The 11,883-nt window shown below is 41.0% G+C and overlaps 1 protein-coding gene across 1 annotated transcript in view; it reads right to left on the bottom strand.

The window, feature by feature from the left end:
- Window positions 1-6,038: 6,038 nt before the first annotated feature.
- Window positions 6,039-11,883, bottom strand: part of LOC146495644 (interferon-inducible GTPase 5-like) — an 8,364-nt gene continuing 2,519 nt past the window's right edge. Inside the window, exons 2-5 of the mRNA XM_085142684.1 lie at window positions 11,570-11,883; window positions 9,192-9,382; window positions 8,006-8,579; window positions 6,039-7,242 (exon numbers count right to left, since the gene is read on the bottom strand). The exon at window positions 11,570-11,883 is cut by the window's right edge and continues 251 nt beyond it. Of these exons, the coding sequence (XP_084998810.1) occupies window positions 6,620-7,242; window positions 8,006-8,579; window positions 9,192-9,382; window positions 11,570-11,883 (1,702 nt within the window). The 3' untranslated portion in view covers window positions 6,039-6,619. The remainder of the gene's footprint in view (window positions 7,243-8,005; window positions 8,580-9,191; window positions 9,383-11,569) is intronic.

Here is an 11,883-nt window from a genome sequence, read left to right as displayed (position 1 = left end):
AATTCCCACTTGTGCCGTTTTCAAAATAAATTGCATGTATCGCAGCAAGCTGAGATATTGTCAGGTTTATAAAATTAGTCTAGCCTCAGTACACAACTGCTTCACACCTTAAGGTTCACACTCCCCAAGCTACTTCCCAGAGTTCTCGAAGAGACAAAAGACACCTAGTCTGGAGGTCCTGTTTCCCACCATCAACCTTACTACACCCCACCCCCTACCATTTGTCTAGACAGGTTTGCCTTAGTTCAACATTGCGTAATTCCGATTTTAAATAAAATGATCGCATCAACCCTGGAAAGAAAACTAGTTAAATTAAATAAAACGCTTGTGAACATGCCGACATTACCCATTCGGAAGAAATTCCCACTTGTGCCGTTTTCAAAATAAATTGCATGTATCGCAGCAAGCTGAGATATTGTCAGGTTTATAAAATTAGTCTAGCCTCAGTACACAACTGCTTCACACCTTAAGGTTCACACTCCCCATGCTACTTCCCAGAGTTCTCGAAGAGACAAAAGACACCTAGTCTGGAGGTCCTGTTTCCTCAATGTCTGGGAGGTGTGGGGTGGGGGGGGGGGGGGGGGGGGGGGGGGGCAAAAAAAGTGCAGGTGTATTACTACTGAGCTCCTACTGGAGCAGGATCATTGCATCCCATCCCAAGTCAGTGTGTTAGTATAAGGTAGTGCTGATCGTGTATACCCGCGGGGGTCAGTGTTGACGGCTGCTTCTGTTATTGTCCTGCAGGTGGAACGAGGGACCAGAAGGACAGCACGCACAGGGTGTGCAGGATCACGACAGCGGTGAACACGAGCACGGACGTCGGAGGGGAACACACACACGGGAGTCTAGGGAGCAAAGAGGATGTTTGTGTGCATCTGTTATTTACCTCACTGTAAATAAATGTACTGTCCTCACTAAAGAGTCCGGCTTTCGGGTCCTCCTTCCCCACGGTTTGCCAGGGCAAAGAGGAGTGAAAGAAGCCATCCATGTCCACTGTGAGCGACCATCTTTGAACAGAGGCGGTGGCTTACAACACCAACTGTCTGCCATCTATAATCAGGGCTGCACATAACTTCTTATCTGGTGCGCGTCTTTTATTTTGACAGCGAATGCGCACCTGCAGACCACTTATGTGCACCCCCTTGGCTGATTTTGATTGATACACCCATTTTCACACCTTGGCTCGTGTGATTAGGTAGAGGATCATTAGGGGGTCCACTGTCCCTCTTGGGGGGGGGGGACACTCCCACAGGGCTTAAATCTGCGACTCTCCAACATTTGACCCTAGACCTGAAGAAGCTTCTTGGATGAAATGTCTTTAAGCAACTTTAAGAAGTCCAGATGCTTTTCTTTCCAAGCTCTTTATTCTTACACCTTTTTTCCATGTAGTTCGTACTGCGCTGAGCTTTGGGGTCTCTACTGAAAAGGAAACTATGCTGCAGTCTGGCCAATATTGGGCATCAGAGACCCTTCTTTCAGTACTCCCAGGTGTCTCGGCTAATTTCTGCCTGCCTCACTACTCTGTGAAAAGTGAAGGGAGTCGACCCCGAAGGAGGTCATCTACTTCGGCCTACGGGGAACTTCCCCCCTCGCGTCTCCTGACCACAGTCAGGGGACTGACGGGAAGAAAGGTGCTGAAGTCTGCTGTTCAGGCAGTGAGGAGTGGCAAACTCAGTCAACGAACAGTGACGGAATTTGCCAAAGACAAAACCAACACGTTCTCACTCCCAACTCGTCAAATGTGTGACGCATGGTCAGATTCCTCTGCTTCACTTATCGACGCGCAGGGTCCTCTCATTGAATACTATAGAGCTCCCTAAACGTTGCTTATTTACGACAAGAGATTGCAGCGGAAGAGCCTGTTGTCTGTGTATTTATATATTTCCAAAATCACATTGTAGTGACGTATACAGAACACAATAAATTATATGATGTAAACAACTACCTGAGAAACAGCAGATAATTATTGGCTATTACTTTTGTATCGTTTATTGCATTTATGGAGGGAGTGGTGTATGCTGGGTAATGGCACAGCTAGCGACTGGGTGACTTTATTCACCCGCTTCGGCTGTTATCAGTCCATACAATGGGCGTTATTAGCACAAATCAGTCCCATAGATATGGGCCATCTCCTGCTAGAAGGTTGTTATCATCCATCCAGATGGAGGATCACTAACAGGAGCGTGGAAGACTCCAGAATCCACTCTGGCTGGAATCCGGTGGATACAGCAGTGTTTACAGGTAAGACCGTTTAAACGGACAGCGTTTATAGAATGACTATTAAAAGTCAGCGAGTGTCAATAATGTTAATGTGGTTATGTTAGTAACACACCGAGTGCTAATATAACAGCTTTAAGATGCATTTGTAGATATTATTACGTGTTTTACCGTCTTTATGGTGCTAGCTTAAAGTTACAGTGTAAACGTTAGCTTATATTAAAGTTACGGTGTAAACGTTAGCTTATATTAAAGTTACGGTGTAAACGTTAGCTTATATTGCAGTAAAGCTGTTACTGTATAAACGATGTTAGCAAGAAATATTAGCTTCTGTCATGACTGATGAAGTTACTAGTTAATAAAGTTTCCAGTAAAGTGTTTAATCGCAGCCACAGATTGACAGCAAATATCTCGATTATCTTCAGTGCATCTGTAATAAATATGTGCAAGTTTCAGTGCTTCGTTTAAACTGTAGGATACTTATACTGACCCAGGGTCAGTGTAAATACAATCCTAGCTGTGTGAACAAAGCCTGGCTCCTTTAATCCTGCATGACAAACCTCAGGATGCAGGTTATTATTATTCCTGCTGACACACCTGTCACACCTGAGAGTCAGCTAGAAACTTAGAGTGACGTGGACATCATGCAAAGACTGCCAGTGTCAATAGAAAATTGTATTTAGTAGTCAGTATAATCTTTTAATAATATAAGTTTGCATATGGTAGTGATAGGATATGTGATCCTTAATAGTCTGCAAAGGCTTTGTGTGCACTCCAGAGTGCTCTGGCATTCACACCCACATCCTGGGAGCAGGGGAAAGGTCGTACCTTGTCTTATTGTTTTACGGTAGGATTAACGTAGCTATGTCAGTTTTAGTCTAAGTTCCCTTTTTTACATATAGATGAACTGTTGGATTTTCCAGACCAGCAGGTTAAGGGAAGTCTTTATGGGGTCACACACACACACACACACACACACACACACACACACACACACACACACACACACACTCCAATGTAAGGAACAAATGCCCACTGATGTATAAATAAAGACCAGGGCAGTCTCAGAGTTGCGAGTCTCAGAGCCTCACTCTCAGTGCGAGTGCTCTGTGCTGCCCTTGTATACAAGTAAAACTGTGTGTTTCTCCTCTCTGATTCTCAGCTGAAGAAGTGTTTTAGAATACATCTCTTGACAGCCAGACTCTACTGCTGTAATACTGCAAATGATCAGTGACTCAGGTTAACACTAAACTTTAAACGGTACCCCTGTGTCTCTGTGTGTGCTGAACATCTAGGATTGAGTCAGTCTGCATCAGCTGAAGCTGTTATTTGTATATATTCAGTATTTATATCATGCGCATCCCAACGATTGACCCTCCCCCCCCCCCCCCCTCTCTTTCGGAGGTTGCCATTAGGGGCGGGTTTTAATAATCGATTCATCGATTAAAATTGATTCTGGCTTGGATAACGTGAAATCGATTCATTAAAATCCTGAATCGATTTTTTAATATAAATTTATTTTGCCCAAAACACCAGAATCTCAGGTTGAACCTCACAAAATTTCTACAACCACCAAACAGCTAAAACAGTAAATGAAAGCAGGAACACGGGTCGGGGCTGAAAACTGACAGCTCGCTGATTCCGATGTTTCGGCGGGTCTGCGCTTTGTGTTTACGCCCTTTTTGCTCTAGATTCTGAAGCTGCAGGTTTTATTTGTCTCCAAACAATATTGACTGAACCAGCAGCAAAAGAAGATCCAAACTACGCTTCACATAAACATCGTCATGAATTCACTCTGACTTTTGCTGTTTTGCTTCCACCAGGATAAAACCACATTTCATGCACAGCTCTCTCTCTCGAAGAAAAGGCGAAGAAAGATGCCCAACGGATTTTCTTTACCAAATTGACCATCCCAGCTTTGCCGTAATGGTCTATTTGATTCACCTTTTATTGTTTATTTTATTTTCACTTGCTGAAAACGGGACAGACTTGACTGGGGGAAAGAAAAGGGAGAAAGAAAAACAGTTGAGAAGAGGGACGGGGGAGAAGGGCGAAAAAACAAAAACCAACAGAATAAGCAGAAAAAAAATACATATATTGATCACCTGGATCACCTGCTGAGAAAGAAAAAAGAAAACAAGCAGAAGAAAACGAGAGTAATAGAATAAACAACATCACAATGATCTATGGGAATATGACAGTAAATACTAAATATTAAACATTATTGTGCAGCACGTAAGATCGACAGCACAGTGTGCATTGAGGTAGGAGCCAAAAAGGGTGTAGTTTGTGAGCACCCGTGTGTACACCTGTGAGCATGGACGCGCTTGTTTTCTTAAAAGGTTCCTTCATGTAATGATTTGTTAGAGGGTGTGGGGGGGGCCACTGCCTCGTCCTCCAGGGCATGAAGCAGGTATGGAGGAGATCACTGCTCTAGAGGGACTTCTGTGATTTAGGTGCTCTACTTTTGGGAATATTTATTTATTTATGTATTTCATACATTGACAATTGTCATAGAAATTTGAAAATAATTTAAAGCTAAATATTTGTAATTATAATTAATATTGTAAGGTTTACAACATCATTAACAGCTTGTATTGATGTTATGGCTGTGTGCAGGGAGAGGACCTAAAATGCAGCACTCACGGACACAAACGTAACTCAAAACATTCATTCAGCTTTATTGCTGGAAGGCAACTGAGCAGAAAACAAACTAAACAGGCAGGCTAACAAACCGAACACACAGTGAAAGTGAGGGTAAACCGACATTAACGACACAACAAGAACTAACTGACAGGGATTAAAATACACTGGCAGGCACATGAGGAAACGAGGAACAGGTGGGCACACAGCTGGGACTCATTAGGCTAGACAAGACAAGGAAGCAAATCAGAATACACTAACATGAGACAAGACCTTCAAAGTAAAACAGGAAATCCACAGACTGAACTCAGAGACAATACTAACACAGCACAGGGACACGAGACATGACTGACTAGGGAATAAGAGAATAACTAAACCTAAGAGCTAGAAATCACAACCCAGAAGAACAAGAAATCTAGAAATGCAAAACAGGAACCAAAACCCCAGTAGTCATGAACAATAGAAGAGAACTGACTAATAACACAGTACAAAAGGCCCAGGACCGTGACAATTGATGTGTGTGTGGATGCTTCACAGCTCAAAGCTGGTGAAGACTGCTTTGACTGATTGACATAAGATTTCAGTATTTGATGAGGATAAATCAAAATACTTTTACATTTATTGACTTTGTAAATAATTTTACTTGTTGACATTTTGATGAGCTGCCTTAGATATCACAGGCTCCTGAAATAAAGTCACTTATGTTTAAAAATACAACTGAACTATTTGTGAACGTCTGATGTTTAAATTCATATTTGCCCAGATTCCCTGTGTCTGCAGTGACATGTGTATTGGCTGACTCACACAAACATGTACAATCACTTTGTCGTTCATGCTTCACCAACAGGTTGGACGTCTGCTTATTTTCAGTGTTAAGACAGAAATGTGCTGAATGTTGTTCCTCTAATGCATCATTTTCATATTTTACACATCTCTGGTATTCCCTGTGACAAGCTGACATCCGCCAATAATAAATGTATTTTCTATATTCTTATAGTTTAATTAAACATATTAATTTGAGATTACAAAGACAAATACATGTATTACAAACAAGGTAAATATTAGTTTCACCGATATAATAGAAAGTATAATTATTATTATAATTGTGTTGGTTTAACATAAGGTAATTAAATACAATCTGCATAATAAATGTAAATGTAAAGAAACATTTTATGATGTTAAGATGAGAAAACTGTAAAGACTTCAGGTTTTATTGCAGTTATAAAACAGAAAAATAAAGTTTGACTAAACGTGACTTTATTACATGTAACTGATGTACATATTTTTTTCAGTGTGATCGGCTGACGATGTGTTTTGCCAAACGTCTGTTCATCATCAGACACTCTGCATTAAAAGTACTTATTATGCTTTAAGCTACAATATGATAACAAAAGAGTTTCATCACAAAGTAAATCACAAAAGAAGTTCAGATGACGACATTTCAGGAGTAACTATCAGATCACCTGATCTGTAAAAGAGTACTGACATCACCACATCACACAAAGGATTAGAACAAAGCTCTTCTAGCAGCTTTTATCTGAATAATAACATCACATTTGTTCCTGTATTGATGTGATGAGAAGAAATGAGACCTGCTGAGGCCTCTGATACATTTATCAGCTATAGTAGGATAATGGCTCAAATGTGCAGCTGCAACATGATTTGTTTCAGTATATTTATATTTAATGATTTAAACTAATTTCATTTGAACTCTTTTACGTTTCATTCATCTTTTACTTTCAAATTCACACTGATGTGTTCAGACTAAAACTCTTTCAAACACCCTCTGAGCATCTTCAGCGAGCTGGTCGAGGAACAAATTCAGAATTTTGTAGGTTGTGGTGAAAGACTGACTCACTGATACTAGAATTCCAAAAAATGAAATAAATCTGGATACTTCCTCTACTACAATTAATGCAGCTGTGCGTCCCACTTGGACCATCACCTTCAGGAGGAGCTCTTTAGTTATTTCTGCTGCAGCCAGTGGTGAAATGATGACAGCACGTAGATCAGTGTAGGGCACACCTGTTCTGGCAGAAAGTCTCTTCAGAGACGGGATATCGAGACCAAACGCATGAACATATTCTGTGACAACACGAACCAGCACAGCAACATCAACAGCAATATGAAGAACAGGAACTGGAACAGCTGCTACAGCTGCAGACAGAGTGGCCCAGTATATTATTCTGGATTTCAGAGCTTGTTTCTTCTTCCTGATGATCTCTGGGTTGATGTTGGGCATGGCACACAGCAGAACATCTCTCTTGTGTGCAGGAAGGTCTCTGTCTAAGGTCTGCTGTAAGAGAGGGAAGTGGTACAGGTGGAGCTCAAAGCTGGACACCAGGAAGACCTGAGGAGACTCGAAGCCTTGTGTTCGAAGACCTGCGTCACAGAAGAAACACACAGTCAGAGGAGTTAATGAATCCACTGATAGGAAAGCCTATCAGTGGATTCATTAACTCCTCTGACTCCACAGAGTTATGAAGGATTATAGTTTAGTTGTGTATAGTTTAGAATAATCTTGGATCCTATCTGCTGCTGGGAATCATGGGAATGATTAGAGTGTTTTTAATGTAAGATTATTATGAAGAGAAACTGCAGCCCAGAGAGTCTGAACAATACCAAACAAACATCGAGATTAACAGCAGCAGGCAGCTGTTCTTCAAGAAACATCAAACAACTAAAGTATGTTTGTTGATGGAGACAAACACTGGAGAGAAAACTGATTATATGTTTATACATTGTTGACCCAATAAATGAATTTGATTGATAATTTTACCTTGTCAGTCAAAAATGAACAAATAAATTAAAAATCTGTTCTCATCCTAAATTTTGGTATCAGCCTGAGAGAGACAGTAGCAGTTTAATGAGTGATCAGTGTAATAAAGTTCAGCTGTCCAATAAAAGCCTGACCTCTCCAGCAGCTGCAGGAGGACAGATCTAAATAACTTTATACACTTGAAACATCAAATAAAGTTCATACAGCTTCTCTCAGTGATCACTGATAATCAAAGTAATTTGTCATTTTTCTGAGTATGCGATGATGTAAACAACAAAAAATAAAGGTTATTACATTTACACATTTTAAAAACAACACATCGAGAAATTAATCTCACACTGGGATAAATGATCACTGAACACTCACCTTGAACACAGTCTTCTCTGATCTTTGTCAGAGTCCTCTCTGCACTGAAGTTTCTCTTTTTTTTCTCAGCATTTATATCGTTGTCAATCTTTGATCGAACAAAGTAGAACTTTTTCTTCATCCTCTGAATCTCCTGAGAGAGTTTCACGTCATTTTCTCTGAAGCGAGTGGCTGAGATGATGATGAAGAAGTCAAACTTCTCAAATCCAACACGCTTCAGATACTCATCAGCTGGGAACTTGGTGGTGCCGATTCCAGGAAGATCCCATAAAGTAACATTGGGATACTTTGGATGGGGGTACGGTGTGACCTCCATGGTGGTTTCTGTAACACCAGTAGGAGCAGCTCCCTCCTCCTCATCATCACATAGTCCTCTGAGGGCGTTAACAAAGGTGGATTTACCAGAACCAGATTCTCCTGTGATGGCGATATTTAGTCTGATGTTTTTCTCCTTCATCATTAACTTAGTGATCTTTGCAGCAGCTGCTGGTCGGTTATTCTTCAGCAGAGCTTCATTAATTTCTTCTTTAAGTAATGCAAATCCAAACTGGTCATCTGGGCTTGTACTTAAAGACTGAAACAACAAAAGAGGACAAAATTTACTTTTGTGATTTTAGAGCCATGAAATGTAACTATCACAATCTAACATTATACACACAACTGGCCTAAAATTGCATAATTAAATAATTACACAAACAAAAATAAAATACCTTAAATACAAACTGGAGCCAAATTATGGAGATTCATAATTAATTTCTTAATATTTAGTTTTTTTCTGTCTCAGAGGACTGAAATATTTTCATTGGATTGAAATGGGCTTAAAATAAATCTGTGGTTGACATTTTAATCTCTGAATTGAAAAGTTAAAAAACAAAATGTTTGTTAGGCTGGAAAGAAAATGATCCCAGCTCAGACCAGCACACAGTGTAAAAACAGTCTGAGATGAGATGCTGTGTGAAGTTACAGGAAATGTTTGAAACCTAAAACTATGATGTCTGTCAGTTTGGATTTAAAGCAGCAGCCAATGATCTGATCAGTGTGTTTTCACACAGGCCACAGTTACACTCATGAGAAAAACATCTTCTCAGTTCTCCTTCCTCAGGATTTACTAAGGTAAGCAGCAGCCAGGTGCTGCTAACTGATCAACAGGACAATGATCCTAAACACAGCAGCAATACAATCTTACCTTGAAAGCTTCTTTCTTCTTGCTGATGATCTCCAGGTTGACACTGGGTGTAGCAAACAGCAGAGCATCTCTCTTGAGTTCAGGGAGCTCTCTCTCTAAGGTCTCATGTAAGAGAGAGAAGTCGTACAGTTTGAGTTTAAAGCTGGACACCAGGAAGACCTGTGGAGACTCGATGCCCAGTCCTCTGAGTCCTGTGTCACAGAAGGAAAACATGTTGTGACAATCACAAAAAGAAAATATAAAATGCTAGCTGTTCTTATTATTAGTTACAGAGAATTATCAGTTGATTCAGCTTCAGTTTCCTGCAACCCTGTGGAACTGCATCGTGAGTTTCAGGTTATTGTTTTGTCACAACATGCTGTTTGAATTCAGTCATTCTGTTTCCTTCAAACATGTGTTATATATATATATATATATATATTTAACTTATTTCATTAATTCATCGTCTAATGTTATATTTGGTCACCGCAGCTCTGCCTGTGAGCACAGAAGCCCCACCCACCTCCTGTTCCAACATTCTGTTAACGCGGGGCAGCCAATCAGAGCAAAGAGGTTGGAAGTGGCCTTAAAACCCAAAACAGCTAATTTGAGGCAACAAGAAAAAGTATACAATCCCACGAAGGCTGAGTGTGTGATTTTTCAGGGGAGACTGAGGGAATAGAGGGTCTGACAACAGTAATATATGAACTCAAAGATGACGTCAGTGCAGGAGAACCTTATTAGACTATGTGCACCTTAACATGTGCTACTTCCGGTGGGAAAACTCCTGCAGGGCGCTTCGTTTCCGGTGTGATATTCTTGTCTTGTTTACGGTCGGGTTTTCCAAAAAAGTCAATCAAATCGACGAATCAAGCGGCGATTTACATTTCTCAAGAGGTCTTGGGTATTTACCGGGAATAATTGTAGATGATGTTCATCGACTCTGAGCAAAAGTGAGAAAGGATTGAAATTTCTCAGTATTTGTAAACAGTGATCCCTCGTTTATCGCAGGTGCTATGTCCTAAAAATAACCAGCGATAGGTGAAATCTGCAAAGTAGCCAACTTTATTTTATTTTTTACAATTATTTTAGATGTTTTAGGCTGTAAAACCCGTCACTACACACTTTATACACTTTTCTCAGACAGACATGAACAGTTTCACACTTTTCTCTCTTGTTTAAACTCTCAAAGTTCAAATGTTTGTAGAAAAAAGAAAATAAATAACACATACATATAGGACCTTGGGGGTGGGCACGCTACACGTCATCCAGAAGACCATCAGGGTGTACAACCTCACCCGTGGCGTCGTTGCCCACCTCTCAATTTTAAATACACGTAGACATTGAGGGCTATCAAGAGGGGCTATGCGCTTACCTGCTGCTCTCTGGCAGGTAGCTCCATGCCCTCCTGGGTTTTAAATGCACCTTAGAACACACATGCATCAACACTACATATGAGCGGGTGGAGGGAGGTTTGGAGTCTTCACACCCTCGTTCTCTGCGGCCTGCTGAAGCGGGGGGGCCGGGAGGAGGAGTTGGCCGTCCGATTGGGGTCTGGAGTGTGGGGCCTCCCTGCTGCTGCTGAGTCGGGGCGGTCTGCTTCTCCCCACCCCAGGGAAAAGGGTAACACCACCTGGGTCTGGGTGCAGTTTACCCCCTCCAGGGGCAAGGGTACCTAGACCCGGTTCTTAGAGTACGCTTGGGGAGTGCGATTGTGTGTACTGTGTCTCTTTATGTCTGTCTCCACATTGGGTGAGTGTTGAGTAATTGCATATGAGAGCATGAGGGTGGGAATGGATGTTTGTATCTGTGTGTGCCTGTATGTCTGTGTCTATATGTCAGGTTGGTATCAGACGCCACCTCTCTGGGGACATCTCAGGCCCTCCAAGGTTTGGAGGCCTATCTCCATAAAAAAAAAATAATTTAAAAATTCCATCTTATCAGGTTTTCTTGCAAAATGCTTTTAGTTTTTATTGAACGTAAAAATGTCCCTTTTTAAACTGAAATCTGGTATCCTATACCTGAGTCAAAAAAAACATATCCAATAATGATTTCATACATTCATTAATGCAAATAGAAATTGGGGGGGGGGGGGGGGGGGGGGTTGTTGTGTTTGGCAGTATGAAGAAATCAGATGATCATGTCCCAACAGGTTTATTTTGTTAATGAATCTCAGAACAATTCTGCATAATTAATTGTAATAAAACTGATTCATCACTGTTGTGCTTTTTTAATGTCAGCTCCTCATGTTTAGCAAAGAAGCTGTGCGTGATGGAGGGACATGGAGATCATTTTTGGATTCAGCACCAGAAAAAAACATAACATTTAACAAAAATATCTCATGCAGCTGAAATATTTTTCAGACTTGTGTTATTTTGCATCTGAACGAGGTCGCTCACCTTTAACGCAGTCGTCTCTGATTTTTGTCAGAGTCTCCTCTTCACTGAAGTCACTCTTTTCTCTCTCAGCATTTATATCGTCATCAATCTTTGAGCGAACAAAGTAGAACTTTTTCTTCATCTTCTGAATCTCCTGAGCCAGTTTCACGTCATTTTCTCTGAAGCGAGTGTCTGAGATGATGATGAAGAAGTCAAACTTCTCAAATCCAACAAGCTTCAGATACTCATCAGCTGAAAACTTGGTGGTGCCGATTCCAGGGAGATCCCAGAATTTAACATTGGGATAGTTTGGATGGATGTACTCTGTGACCTCT

Source organism: Neolamprologus multifasciatus, chromosome 19, assembly GCF_963576455.1.
Source record: "Neolamprologus multifasciatus chromosome 19, fNeoMul1.2, whole genome shotgun sequence".
Lineage (NCBI taxonomy): Eukaryota > Metazoa > Chordata > Actinopteri > Cichliformes > Cichlidae > Neolamprologus > Neolamprologus multifasciatus.
Note: the sequence above shows the minus strand (reverse complement) of the source record. Positions and strands in the feature narration are given on the sequence as shown.